Source organism: Orcinus orca, chromosome 11 (assembly GCF_937001465.1).
Source record: "Orcinus orca chromosome 11, mOrcOrc1.1, whole genome shotgun sequence".
NCBI classification, from domain to species: Eukaryota; Metazoa; Chordata; class Mammalia; order Artiodactyla; family Delphinidae; genus Orcinus; species Orcinus orca.
In genome coordinates, this window is record NC_064569.1 from 61524718 (window position 1) to 61540441 (window position 15724).

The 15724-nt window shown below is 33.4% G+C and overlaps 1 protein-coding gene across 2 annotated transcripts in view; it reads left to right on the forward strand.

Moving 5' to 3' along the window:
• Positions 1-15724, forward strand: part of ZDHHC17 (zinc finger DHHC-type palmitoyltransferase 17) — a 136365-nt gene that overhangs the window by 44354 nt on the left and 76287 nt on the right. For both annotated transcript variants that reach the window (XM_033431317.2, XM_004271574.4), the window contains exons 4-7: positions 5999-6076; positions 6670-6814; positions 11876-11940; positions 12589-12751. In XM_033431317.2, the coding sequence (XP_033287208.1) occupies positions 5999-6076; positions 6670-6814; positions 11876-11940; positions 12589-12751 (451 nt within the window). The remainder of the gene's footprint in view (positions 1-5998; positions 6077-6669; positions 6815-11875; positions 11941-12588; positions 12752-15724) is intronic.

A 15724-nucleotide genomic window follows, 5' to 3' on the forward strand; every position in this document is an offset into this window, starting at 1 on the left:
TCGAATGTATAATAGACATTATGCTTAAAAACTTATTTGTTGAATAATTTGAGGCCTAAGATGAGAAGATACCATTTGTTTCTGCTAAGCCCAACTTTAATTTAAGCCTTTAGATTTTCTGGATCACTCAGGTGGCTGAAGACCATGCTAGAGCCAGGTTTACTTCTGTTTCTTAATTACTCCTACAGTGCAGCTTTTTGGGGTCCCAGCCCTTATTTTGCTTTTGTCTGCTTAGCTTGCCTCTTGGCCAACTCTTCTGTATCAGCAAATTGTCTCTAGGGTAGATGGTGCCCAAGCAGTTTTCTAATTTCTCCCAGTTTTAATCTCCTGAATCTTAGCCAGGTAAATGCTCATAATCTTCTTAGGAAATATTTGCTTTTAGGAAATATTTCTTTATTTTGTTGAGCTTGTTTTTAGTTTTCTTTAATTGGAGGGTTGGTTCAAATTATCTAGCCTTCTGTAGTATCTGTATTTTTTTAAATTACTGTTACTTTAATCAAAATAGTGCATAAACAATTTTAAAAAATCAAATAGTACTTAAAAACTTACAATGGAAACAGCAGTCCCCCCCCCCACCCCCTGGGTCCTGTACCTAAGAAGTAACTATCTTCAGTACTTTAGCTGTTTCTTCAGTACTTACTCTTGTATATTACATTTTTATGTTGTTACTTTTATCTAGAAAGTTATTTTCTTTACACAAATGATAGCAAATGCTTTTCTGCTCTTTTCATTTAATTTATGTATCTTCAAATTTTTTCATATCAGTGCAACTAGAGCTACATCATTCTTTTTAAAAAGCTGTATAATGTTTAATTGTATTGACTTAGTTTATTTAATGGTTTACCTATTGGTGAACATTTAGATTGATTCTAGTGTTTTTACTATTTTATACAGTGTTGTAAATAATACCTTGTTCACATACCATTTTGCTTATGTTCTTATATATCTGTAGAATTCTTAGGAGAAGGAAAGTAAGGAGGATGAATTTTGAATTTTAATAAATATTGCCAGTTTTTGTGCTGTTTCTTGATTTATCAGTTATTATATTTTGACTTTCTCTTTTGGGATAACTAGATGTCCTAGAACACCTCACCACTAATACTTCTTCCTCTGTCCTCTTTATAGTTTTAGTTAAATTACTATGCAAAGTTTAAATTGTTGTGCATATGTAAATTATCACTGATGAGCCCAGAAGTGTTCTATGATATCTGTTTTTTTCCTGTAGAATTTTTATTTTTGTCAGAAGTAATAGTTGCTTTCTTTTTTCATTTGTTTAACTTTATGTATATTGGAACTAATTGTTCCCATACTCATAGACAGAACTGTAAAACCCATCTGTGTATGCAAACAGTATCAAATAATTTATTGGTTCCTTTTTTGGTGGAGTAGGTAGGATGAAATCATTCCTGAATTTCTCCATCTTTCTGTTCCAGCCCAGACTGTTTGCTCTTGAGAGCTGCGCACAACAATTGTCTTGAGACTTACCTTTGCAATCATTCTGGGAAATCCCTTTGCAATCATTCTGGGAAATCCCTTTGCTCCAGTGTTGGTTTCAGTTTCCTGGATCTCAGGTTTTTCTCTCTGTTGGTTTACTCTCTGGTTTTAGTAGAGCTCGTTTTTCAGAAACTTTCTGAGAGAGAGTGCTTGGGAGGTAAATCTTTTGAAGTTACTATCTCTTCTGCCCTCAAACCTTATTGGTTGTTTGGCTGAGTGTAGACTTCTAGATTAAGCTTAGTTTTCTCGGAATTTTAAAGCATTACTTTATTATTTTTTTGCTTCAAGTGTTATAGTTAAGATATATTTGATCTCATTCTGTTGATCAAAAAATTCACATTTGTCTTGTGTTTAAAAATAAATAAGAGGGGCTTCCCTGGTGGCGCAGTGGTTGAGAATCCGCCTGCCGATGCAGGGGACGCGGGTTCGTGCCCCGGTCCGGGAAGATCCCACATGCCGCGGAGCGGCTGGGCCCGTGAGCCATGGCCGCTGAGCCTGCGCGTCCGGAGCCTGTGCTCCGCAACGGGAGAGGCCACAACAGTGAGAGGCCCGTGTACCGAAAAACAATAAATAAATAAATAAATAAATAAGAAACTCTAAAATGAGAAATACAGACAAAAAGTCTTGATGTTGCCTGCCTTATGGATTGTTCCACCACTTATGGGCAAGTGAGGTTACAGAATAAAGTCACTAACTATAGAATGGGTTAATAACTACAGTGTCTGTGTATATTATGTCTTCAGAGGGGTAAACTTAATTTCTTTTTTTTAATTGGGGCATAGTTGCTTTACAACGTTGTGTTAGTTTCTGCTGTACAGTGAAGTGAATCAGCCTTATGTATACATATATCCCCTCTTTTTTGGATTTCCTTCCCATTTAGGTCACCACAGAGCACTGAGTAGAGTTCCCTGTGCTATATAGCATGTTCTCATTAGTTATCTATTTTGTACGTAGTACTGTAGATATGTCAGTCACAATCTCCCAATCAGGGGGGTAAACTTAATTTCTTACAATTAGTAGTTTAGCAAGTTACTTTCCTAAAACAAACATAATGGTGAGTAAATGCAGTTTTCTATAGTAACTGGTATTTATAGCCTCAAGATTAATTTTTTACTTTTCAGTCTAGAATTACACCCTTCTTAGAAGCTACAGCGTATTACTATTTCATGGATGCTGGCAGAAGATACATGACTCAGGTAGAGACCAAGGACTTTACTATTCATAGCACAGCAAATAGCATGAACATCATATTTGCATAGCTCCCTAGGTCCTATGGGAGTGGCTTGATATGGTCAATGCAGCACACACAGTGGATATTCATTGCTTTTATAGTACATGGGAAGCAAAGTCGCTCTTTGTCCCAGAGGGAGACGTTACCTCATCTCTCAAGGTTGCTTGATGCAAACAGAACTCAGAAATGGCCTGTGTAGAGTGGTCAGGACCTTGCAGTCTTCTCATATACTCAGCAAGACATATGGGAGCCACCAGAGATCCATGGAGAAGTGTCCCTTGTAACAGTTATGTTCCATCAGGACGTACTGTAGGAGCTTGCTTCAAGCAGAGTTAGTTGGGTCACTTTTCATGCTGGTAAGATATTAAAGTAAGTATAATTTGGAAAGGAGGAGACCTTCACCTGGCCTGGATTTCTTATATTCCTAGTGTTTTCAAGTGGAAGTCTTTTAACTATTTCTTAGATTTTACCCTGATATAATGAAATAAAAAGGATTAGTGCAGGCTTTGGTCTTCAGCAGTCTCCTGTTACTTCAAGATTCTTTGTTAACAACAGCTAATAATGCTTGTAGTCTCTGATTTTAGTTTGATTTCAAGTCAAGGTGTTGTAAATGAATATGGGGCTTTGTTAAAAAATATGTAGCTTATAATTTCTAAGAGCACAGTGTGTGTGTGGCTTATTCTTCTTCCCTGGCGACATATAAGCTCTTATTCTTTATTCCCCACTTTGTGAAAGTTTACATTATTGTGCATTGATATGGTCCTTTTATAGCTATTGTGCTTTAGGTAGATGTTCTTAATTTATCTTCTAATCCTTCTTTTGAATTTCTAATTTTATCTATGGCATTTTCAATTTGAAGCATTCTCTCTTGATCTCTACCCCCCACCCCACTTAAAAAAAATGTTTTGTTCTTATGTCATGAGTATATTATCTTCTCTTATTTTTTGGAGACTATTTATTATAACTTTAGTTTTTTAAGCTCTTCTCTATATATTGTCTATTTTGGGCTTCTTCTGTTTATTTTGGTCTCCTTCCATGTTTGAAGCTTTCCTCAACTATCTGGTCATGTTTGACCATTCATATTTAGGAGAGACATAACAAAGCTGATTGGAAGTTGTGGGACTTAGGAACCTCCCAAATGTCCCTTTAGCATGTAAACTTTCATTGCAACGTTTTCAGTGTCCCATGTGTTTCTGTGATGTAATTCCTTGAGTCTTAAATTTCTCTGGAAAGATGCACTGAATACACCTTTTGGCAAATACTGAATGGCTGAATGTTAAAATCAACAGGAGCATGAGAAGTTTAGAGACATTAGAATGAATCTGAACTTTAATAGAAGAGTTTGAATTATCACTATAATAATATTAAAAATTTAAGTAGTCACATTTTAAGATGACAGTGCACAAAGAAAACTAGTCTAGCTTTGTCAGCTGCTTGATTGCTTCCATGTCACTAAAATGCCTATTGTGATGCTAAATACACACTCACTTTCAGTGAGAATATAAGTTAGAAAACAACAATTTTTCAGCAGCTTATATTGACTTTGAACCAGTGTTTCTGTTTACAGTCCAGCTTCTTATTACTTTCTTTTGAGGTGACTATTGCCTTTAATCCCTTAGCCTTTCTAGGGTTTTATAACATATTCTGGTTTGCTTCTCATTGGTGTTCTCCTCTGGAGACATTTGGGTTTTAGCGCTTTGCTTTTCATCTTTCAAGTATTAGTTGCTATCTCTTGTTCATTGATATTCTCTTCTCAAAATCTAGGGATCATTAGTACCCGCAAGTACATTTCTTGATAATAACCATCTTATAGTATTGCAAGGAGGCTTGAGTTTAAAAATAAGAATTATACAATCTTCTCAGAATTTTATAGTTTGAACTAGGGTCTTAAAGCTACAAAAAAATAACATGTCATAAAAATATAGTATTTTTCTTCCAGAGGTTTACAATGAAAAGGTGATAGAAGTTACTCTTCTTTATCATGCAGAAAAAAAATTTCCCCTATCCTTGTTAAAAAAAAGTTGTACTTTAGAACTAGTTTGGAAATCACTCATTGCCATAGTCCTAGCAAGGATTTGAAATGTGAGTAAAAATACGTCTCAGGAACACAGATATATTAACTATAGAGAAGGTAATAAAATTGCTTAAGAAAACTTTCTAGTTGGAATTTTAAAGAAAATATTTCCTATCAAAGCTGTTCTTTGGCTGTGCTGTACTTCTCTTTGGGCTCAAAAAATCATTTTCAATTATTGCATTAATGTCTACTGGGTACCTTAAGAAACAGTTTAGGAGCATTTGAATGTTTGTGTTCAGACTGTCTGATGTTTTGGACTGGAAATATTTTAGTCTAGAAATATTTTAAGTTACTTCAAACTGTATGATAGAGTGGAATTGGGCCCTTCATTGCATAATGCTTTAAAAGCACCAACTTAAATGTATAAAGCAGAAAATATCTGAATCAAGCTTGTAAGTACTGAATATATTAAATGTTTGGAACTATGAGCATTAAGAGTGAATGCATTAGTGATCTAAAGCAGTAATCACTTAGAACAGTTTAAGAACCTCAATAATATACATATGTCAAACATTTGCCATCAAATGCCTTGAAATCATTTGTATTCAAGATTCATTGCATTGATCAGTTCCAAAACAAGCATTATATAAGCAGCTAGGTCCTGTTCATTTCAGAGAATATCAAGATGTTATGACATGAATATAGTAAGAAATGAGGTTGCTGTTTCTTTTTAAAGCAACTCAGCTTTAAAAGCATAACAAATAAGGCATCATAAAGAACGTTTATGTTATACTTTACAGTGTATAAAACTCTTTCACATATGTTGTTTGATTTAATCTATAGTAATCTTGTGAGGAAAGTAAAGCTGAGCTTAAAAAGCTGAGCTTCTACCCATGGTAGGCTATGTGTCTGGCCTGCTCTACAGCTGTTGTAATTCCAAAATTCTACCTGATGCTGCTGTAGGATCCAAATCTTTGTGGTTCTCTGACTGCCTTCTTTTTTATATGATTGTTATTTGGCTTTGCTATTCTTTATTGTAATTTAAAAAATTACTTTTCTTTTACTTGTGGAACAAAAGAGAGTGATATGTTTGATGTAAAATTCTGCTAATGTATTTTAAAAACTCACAAAAGATTGTTTATTGTCCAAGGCATAAACTAGCATGAGATCTAAAATGAAAAACATTTCTTTATTTTTCATACAGTTTCTTAAAATTGAAAATGAAAGTTGTCTTAATTATTTAAAATTTTGTCTTATAGATACTATATTTCGAAAGGTGCTATTGTGGATCAACTTGGAGGAGACCTAAATTCAACTCCATTGCACTGGGCCACAAGGTTTAAATTTAATTCTGGATTTTTTTTTCCCCTTTGGTTCCTTTAGCAATCTATAACTAAGTAGCTTTAAAAAGAATATGAGGAAATGAATGGGAGAACTTGTTATGCCAGTAATTAATATCAATAATGTGCTAATGTATTGCTGTCCAGTGTTACCTGCATTGGAAGCAAAGTTTATTGTCCAAAGTGTCCTTAAGGAATTAACCATGCTGATATTAATCCAGTTAATTATAAGATGGTGTTAAACTTTGGAATACTTTTGCAGCCTACATATGTTTACAGTGAAAGAAGTATCTAGTTCATGGGACAATTAAGGTCATATTGGAATAGGATTAATAGAATATAGTAACTATTTATTACATATTTAAAGAAGTTATGAGTATCTATAAATTTTCAAAAACCGTTTATACCAGTTAAGACTTAAGAACATAAAATCCTAAATGTGTCTTGACATATACCTATTTTAAAATAACATAAAATAAGATTTGTGTAATCTTTTCCACCATTACCCTATTTTTTAAAAAAAGATCTTTCCAGAGTTTCTTGTTTGAAATAACTTTATATATTTAAGTGTTTATTCTTTTATGTTTTAGACAAGGCCATCTATCTATGGTCGTGCAACTAATGAAATATGGTGCAGATCCTTCATTAATTGACGGAGAAGGATGTAGCTGTATTCATCTGGCTGCCCAGTTTGGACATACCTCAATTGTTGCTTATCTCATAGCAAAAGGACAGGTAAAAAAAAGTCACAATGGGGTAGATTTTAACCAAACGTTCTTCATGGTTTAAATACCTAATATTATTGGTGTTAACAAGTGTAACAGTCTAGTGATATTTAAATAGTACTTTCTGATGGATGAAGAGAATAAATAAATATATAGTTAGTTTGATATTGAGCTGTTTAATGTAGTTAACATAAAAATATGAAAACCAGTTATGATCTAGATAATGATCCATTAAGGTGGGTTTTTTTAATTTCCAGTAGTGACAGAGATGAATTCCAGAAAGTAAGGGAGAAATTTTAAGTATCTATTTTTTTCCCTTAATTACATCTTTTGAATATATCATCTGAATTCATTTAAACTTTTTTGAACATATTACTGGTTATTTTCTGTATTAAGTCCCTCTCAAGGGGGATACATTCCTTAAGTCATTTTCTCTGTTTCTGCTATATAAAATACTGCTTCTTACATGTCAGAAAAATTCTCATGATTTAAGTGATTCTTCCTGATTTCTCCTGAATATGTAGTGACTATAATCATATTAAATATTATCAGTTTCTGTGTACCATGATTTTCATTTGTTTCAATAACATGTATTTTGTTAAAAGTAATGTCACTCAGTTTTTCTTTCATGAGTTTTCTCTCATTGTACTTAAACATTAGTTTTATAGCTAAGGAACTTATCATAAGAGAAAGACAAATGATTTTAATTCAGTGCTATTAACATATATTTGTTATTTCAATTTAAAATATTAGATTTAGAATTTGAATAGTATTTATTTTATGAATCCTTTAAGGTATTTGCTGTTGGCAGTGACAGTCAGTGACAGTTGTGTGTTGTACACTATTGCTAAGGAAAAGAGGCATAGACTGGTTAAATTAATTGCTGGAAGGGGGAGTTTATTATCCATTACTGTGTAAACAGACTACCCCCTAAATATAATGGCTTTAGAACACAACCAACCATTGTATTTCACAATTCTGTGGGTTGACTGGGCTTGGCTGGGTGGTTCCTCTTGTGATAATGGCAGGGGGCTGCAGTCGTCTGGGGGCTCAACTGGGCTGGAGGATGGCTCACTTGCATACCTTATATCTTGATAGGAATGGCTAAAAGGCTGGGCTCAGTTGACAGCTAGGCCTCTCTCTTTTTCCCCATGCAGTCTTAGAATTTCTTCTCCAAGATACCCCTCCATGTGGTCTCTCTAGCAGGGAAGCCAGACTTCCTACATGGTGGCTCAGAGTGCCCAAAAGAGCAAGAGCAGAAGGTGTCTGACGTTTTGAACTGGCATAACAGCATTTCTGCTCCATTCTGTCAGTTAAAGCAAGTAACAGTGCCAGCGCATGTTCATTGAGGGAGCACAAGGGCGTGAATACTGGGAAGGGAGATTTATTAGGGGCCATCTTTGGAGACCAGCTACCACAAGGGATCATCTTTGTTCTCCTACGGTTCCTTCTAGACTGGCAGTTGAAGCAGTAGATGGCGCTGTTGCACGTGGCATTGTCTTCAGTGGCCTTCTGTATTACAGATATAAGTTTACAATACATGTTCACTTTTTTTCTTCCAGTTTTTAACTGGGTAGGAAAAGTGGTGTAAAGTTTTCACTATTTTTGTTAGCTTATTGATTTTGGAGTTTGGATGTTTCAGTAATCATTTTAACTCTGACATAGTATGTAGGCTATAAAATTCTTCAAGGGCAGAGATTTTTGTCACAGTACCGCTTGTGCAGTAAATGCATGATAATGTTAATAAATGTCTGACAAGTAGTTTTCTTTTTCATGAGTAAGAGTTTTTTTTTCTGCTTAGAAAAGTAACACATACTTATTGTAAAATATTCAAACATAATAGAAGAGTATGACTTAGAGAATGAAATCCCACCTCTTCCTTTACCTCCTCTCCCCACTGAGATCACTTCCTTTAACAGTTTAGTTTATATTTTTCCAGACTGTTTTTCAATCTATATGCTAAAATATTGTAAAAGAAAACCACTCTAATGTGCATTACATTATACTTGAAATGGATACCAAAGTCCTTCTCTGGCCTATTGAACCATGTGTGGTCTAGCCCTGGATACCTCTGATTTCATCTTCTGTCATCTCCCCCTCACTACTGCTTTAACCACACCCGTCTTCTTGCTGTTCGTTGAACAGCTCTGATAAGCTTCTGTCTTAGGGCCTTTGTGCTTGTTCTTTTCTTCTGCTTGGTAATTCTTTCCTCAGTCACACAGTTCTCTTTTTCTCCCTCACTTTAATCAGATGTTTGCTCAATTTTTATTAGTTCTGATTAGTTCCCAATTATAAGCAGTAATAAAATTAGTATATTTCTAATTTCTTCGTTCTCTTCCCTGTCTTACATTGACATTAGTCAGTTATACTGTTTTTCTTAGTGTTAACTTGTTCTGATAAATTTCTATTACTTGATTTTTCAGCTTTAAATAATATCCTTTGACTCATAGCTATTACAGATTAGGTACTCATTATACTTTCTTTTCAGCCTTTTTCCATTTCCCCCCCATTTTTGGTTAATTTTATCAAATTTACATTCTTAGGGCTTGTGACATTTCCATTCAGTTTGTCATTCTATTCTTCACAATTGTTTCATGTTAGTTATACTGTTAAATATATTCAGTGCTCACTACCAATTCTTTTGGATGATTTTCAGGGAAAAAAAGGGGAAAATGCTAAGTAATGGAGCCCTGTTGATCATGGAATTACCATAACCTTTTGATCTGGGCTTGTTAATTCTTCCTAATAGAGAATACTCATACGTCCAGGCTGAACTTGGAAAAGAAGTACCAAGTTTTAAATCCCGACCCAAAGAAAGAAAAGGTTGAATTTCATTTTTCTTTTAGTACTCTACAGATGTGGCATAATTTTACATTTTTTATTTTACTTATTAATATTTTAAATACTGTCACTTTTTAAAAAGGATATGAAAAGACTTACAACTAAAAAGGAAGAAGAAACTTAAACATAAGAATTTACATGTTTGCTTTAATTGGACATCAAATTTAGTTGAGCTTTCTTCAAACCAGGGCAGTGAAGGAAGTAAAATAAGTGACAGAACTTAACTCTCGTCTAAGAAACAAGGAAGTATGTCATTTCTTCAGAGAAGATTTTTTTTTAAGATTTTTAGTGGAGAAAAATCAACATGTATAATGTAACTATTGAGTGAGGTTACATGAGATGTTCCCAACAACACGTAAAATAAATTTAGAAATAGATGTGTAGTGATAAGGCATAACATTTGACTACAGTTTTCATGAAAGAGACTAAAACTGATGATGTCCAAGGATATGTGTTGTCACTTGTCAATGTGGTGGTTCTCAGCATTTTTTCTGCCTCAATACATTTGGATATTTGAGACATACTCCCATCAGTAATAGTAGCTTACAGAGAACTGCTACACAGAGTTATGAAGTGTTTTATAGTGTACTCACTATAACTCTGTCCTCTCTCCACTGACTGGTAAATTAGATAACATAACTTGGATAAGATCTGCTGGTTTAATGTAATCCAGGAATGGGAGATGGGGAAGGGAAGAAGAGGAAACTTAATATTTATTGAATGTCTGTTGTGTTCCAGGCTATGGAATTAGTTTGCTTTACACACATTATTCCATTTAATCCTCACAGGGGTCTTATGAAGCCATTATTTGTATTCACATTTGTAGGTGGGAAAGCTGAGTTTCAGAGAATTAATGTAATTTTGCCAGTTTTATAGTTATTAAGTGGTAGAGCTAGGAATTCAAAATCATGTCTGTCTTATTCTAAAGCCCATGCCTTTCCGAAGTCTGGAAGAGTAGATAGATAAACATGTCTTTTCATTTAACAAATGTTTTTTGATTATCTACTCTTCTGGGCACTGAGAATACAAAGATGAATTTAAAATAATTTCTGTCTTCAAAGAAGTCCTGTTCTAGTTAATGAGACAGGTGCCTCAGGCAGATTGGAGTGGATCAGGAGAAGGAATTTTAGGCAAGTGAAACTGATAGAATCCCTGATACATCAGCCTGTCTTGAAAGGAGATTTAGATAACTTGAGAAGAGTTTTGGTTGAACAGGTAGTAGTTTTAATTCTAATTTGCTAAAAAGAAAGAAAAAGAAAACTAAGCAAAAGGGAGAAAAAATGCAGTACCAAGGAAAGCAAAAAAGTTGGGTAGGAGAGGAAAGTAATCATAGTTTACTACATACTTTGTTGGGAATAGTATTCATATATATTTATAGTAATGTAAATATCAAATATTTATAGAACCAGAATTACAGTAGATCTTTTCAGAGGAAAGAATAGGAAAGGTGCATATTTGTGGTGGGGCAGTGAGAAGAAAGAGAGAATTTGCTATTTTACATATTGAGGATATGGAAAATATGCATATTTAGGGTAATGCCTAAAACTGAAAAATCAAAAAGTAGCAATTCAGGTATCATATTTTAAACATGTGGAGGTAAAGACCAAAATAATGAGCTAAAAAAAGTGAAAATCGTGGGGAGTAAGACAGAGGATTGCTTTATTACCTTGCTTTTTCACCACAAACTTTGTAGAATTAGTTAATTCTAAAAATATTTATGTGTAGTGATAGTGATAAAAAGCAAACAAACTTTTTTGAATCTGTTGAAGTTTATTGAATTTATTCTTTGTTTTAAAATGCCTAGGAATAAGCAGGGTTTTATTATTCCCTCCTATCATGAATTAGTATAAATAAGTTTTTCAGAGACATAAGTCATTTATTTAATCGATCCTTTGTGGGTGAAAGATCAAGAGTATGTTAAGATCTTTAAATGAAAACATTGAAAGGCTGAGTGAAGCATCTTAAAAGGGAAAACGAGAAATAGAAGTTAATTAAATATTGAATATATACTTAATATATGTCAATTAGATACTTATATCCACATTAATTAAAATATTCAGTGATAATAGTTTCATTTTAAAGTTAAGAAAGAAAAAGTTTCATAAATCACCCTCGATTGAGTACTGTTATTACGCTGGCTTCTCCTGTGATGTGTAAATTATATTTTTCTCAGTAAATTTGGCAGGAACTTAAAAGTTTTTACTGTCTGACTTTCTTTTTACTCTATCAGGATGTAGATATGATGGATCAGAATGGGATGACGCCTTTAATGTGGGCAGCTTATAGAACACATAGGTATGTAACCATTTATAAAATACTTATTCAGATAACTTTCAGCATAATAAAATGTAAAATAAGTGATGAGAAAAAGCAATTAATGTTATACTCACTAATATTTAAAATTCTTATAATGAGTACATAGTATATAACATAAATTACCTTTTTGGATGTTTTGAGTTTCTGTGTTTACCTTTATGTTGGTAATTGTAGTATCCTTAAGGTATTCTTCTTTTAACAATTTCCAAGAATGGAAGACGTTACCTTCTTTTTAAAAAGTGACTCATTTTTATGTGATTTGCATATTGGCAACTTTAACATACTAATTAGTAAGTTGCCTTAAATCATTTTTGGAGCAATCTAGATTTAAATTTTTAATTGTTTAATTATATAGATATTAATGGCATTAATCCCTAGGTGAAAAATAATAAATGTCAGGACGAAGTGTGCTCTCTCTTCGAAGTAGTTTAGGTTATATGGTGTTGCATGTATTTAACACTTCATATTAAGAATGTTGTCTCATTACTCATTATAAAATTGTTGAAAATAGGTTAGAATAGAAGTGTTCCAAGATGGAATGCAACCACAATCAGTTTAGTATCTGTAATGATTTCTATAATTGAAATTAGGGTTGTTGTTGTTGTTGTGTTTTTTTTTCCTTTTCAGTGTGGATCCAACTAGATTGCTTTTAACATTCAATGTTTCAGTTAACCTTGGTGACAAGTATCACAAAAACACTGCTCTGCATTGGGCAGTACTAGCAGGGAATACCACAGTCATTAGTCTTCTTCTGGAAGCTGGAGCTAATGTCGATGCCCAGAATATCAAGGTAAAACTAGCCTGTATTGATTGTGCTTTGTGAAATGTGGTTACCAAGATGGGAATTCCTTAATAAAATATAGGTTTTTTAAGAGGCTTTCAGAGATGGAAGAAACTTCTCATTTAAGCTCAACCCTTCCATGCAAGAATTCGTTTTGAAAGACTGGTTTATTTACTTTCGTCTTTTTAGTATTGGAGTAATTTTCAGATTTTGGTGGCCCTTTCATTAGTGAATTCTTATTGACTTTTGGAAATTAAATTACATAATCTGTTTTTATAGCTGAATAGTTTTCTGGTTTCTTTAAGAAGATCATTGCAGAGAAGCACAAGTTTATATCACAAGTATGCATAATAACTTTTAGTAATTTTTTGACTTGGTCATTGATTGTCTCATTTTTTTAAAGTTCAAGACCTTTAAATTTGATAATCACCTTCATGATGTTTATAGGAGAACTCCTCTCCCCCAAATGCTGGACTATCCAGGAAAAATATACCAAAAAATTATACAAAATTATCTAAGAGCAAAGCACAATTAACATTTACACTCTGAGCATTTAGGAATTTATAAATATTTTATGAATACCTGCAAGAAAATGCTATTGGTAGTCTTAAATTTTGGTTAACCATTCTCATTTTTAAAGCTTCAGAATCCACCATGTCTTCAGCAACAGACTCTTTCTGTGAAATGACTTTAAAGTTTTAAACATCATCTTTTAATAATGTGCATTCATAAATATCTTTGTGCCCATTGACAAATTTTCTTTCATTTTGACTATAGACCGTAGTATTTTCTGAGTCATACTTCTTAAATTTGTAAGGAATATGTGCTAATTAAATATGAAAGGAGTTCGAGTCATATAATAATCTAAAATGCCAATCAAAAAGTAGGTTATCTCCTGCTGGATCAGGGCATCTTTTTATGTTGCAATGAATAGTTCTTCCTCTCTCTGATTACTCTAAGAAGAGAAGGTTAAATTACTAAAATAAAATAGTTTAAATTTATTTACGATTATAACCAATTTTTATAAATGAGTCTAATTAGTTAAAAGTAAATATCAAATATCTTATTGGAAACTGTAAGAAATTGAGAAAACCATGTATTTTCTTTTTTTAAAATTTCAAGTCTTCGTGTTTTTACCCAAAGTGATCAGAATGGTCTAGTATCTGCTAGTAAATGTATGGAAAGAGGAAAGTCAACTTACCATAGTGCCTGACGTGTGATGGGCGCTCTAAGTATTTGTTGACTGACTGAAGATTTGTGTAGTCTTGAGCTTTAACTCTAAGCTAGTTTTCATGACTATGCTAGCATAACTCTCTGCCACTTCTGAAATCATAGAGAGAAATTTTTGCTTTTCCAAACATTTTTAAATAGGAAGTTCTGAAAAGTTCATAACACTGTGATTGGTAAATTAGGCTGACCCCAAGGCCTAAAGTATAAGAAAGGAGGAGTTTGACTAAACCTGACCAATATCCCCATGAGAAAAAAATTAATGAGATGACCTTATGTTTTATTATCTGAATTGCTTTAGAGTGTTATTTTTTCATCTCTTAGCTACTAGATAGCCATTCCTAAAGTGAGTCATGCCCAGGAATACATTTCTAGTATTTAGTGTTATATTTTTGAAAAAATAGAACCAATTTTCACTACAGCAAATAGTGAGTCTCCATAGAGTTTGCCAAAAGTCATATAAATATATTGAAATTACATTTGTACCAAAGAATTATGACAAGATGACTGCACAGTTTTGGAATTTGAAACTAGTAGTAGTTTCAAATATACACTAGTAGTGTATATTTTCAGAGCATTTAAAAATATCTTTTCTTACCATATAAAATTTTAGATAACTTCTCTTCATTCATGAACTTTAAGTATTTGAGGTGTGGTTTGTAAGTTTAATGTCTTTTCAACTTGTACTCCACATTAACCATTATATAAACTTTTGATTAGTCTTAGTAAAAGAAATAATCTATAATGAATTTCAACAGAAAGGTAATGGTAAGAATGGAGATAGTTGAACTGATTTAAATGGTTCAAACCTTGTATTTTTAATGTTTTATAGGCTCAGCACATGAATTATTTGGTACCAAGATGGGATAAACTGGAATGCAGCTTCCTTAACTAGTACAGTTCATGTGACGACCTTCCAGAGTCTATCGTGTCAAATAATTGAGCTAATTATTGTACCTATAGAACTTTTACTGAAATACATCTATTTTTTTTGTTAACTTTCTTTTTATTAATGTTTTAATTTTATCTGACTGTATCATCAAGGTTGGCCATTAACAAAAAGGAGTTATTTTAAATATAATTCCTTGCTAGCTCTGGAGTAACATTTTTTTTTAACTTTTTATGAGGTATAATTGGTATATAACATGATACAACTTTCAGGTGTACAACATAATGATTTGACATCTGTACACATTGCAAAATGACCAACAAGTCTAGTCAACATCCATCATCATACACAGTCACAAAATTTTCTTTTTTCTTGTGATGCAAACCCTCAAGCTTTGCTCTTAGCAACTTCTGAATATGCACTATAGTATTATTTTTTTAATATTTTTTAAAAATTTTGGCTGCACCGGGTCTTAGTTACGGCATGCAGGATCTTTATTGCGGCATACAGACCCTCTTAGTTGCGGCATGCGGACTCTCTTAGTTGCAGCATGCAGGCTTCTTAGTTGCGGCATGAGGACTCTTAGTTGCAGCATGCGGACTCTTAATTGCGGCATGCGAACTCCTAGTTACGGCATGCATGCGGCATTTAGTTTCCCAACCAGGGATTGAACCAGGGCCCCCTGCATTGGGAGCATGGAGTCTTACCCACTGGACCACCAGGGAAGTACCTGCACTATAGTATTATTAACTATAGTTGCCATTATGTACATTACATCCTCGTGACTTATTTCTTTTAGAACTGGAAGTTTGTACCTTTGACCCCCTTCACTAATCTTCCTCACTCCCCACAGTGCACTGCCTACC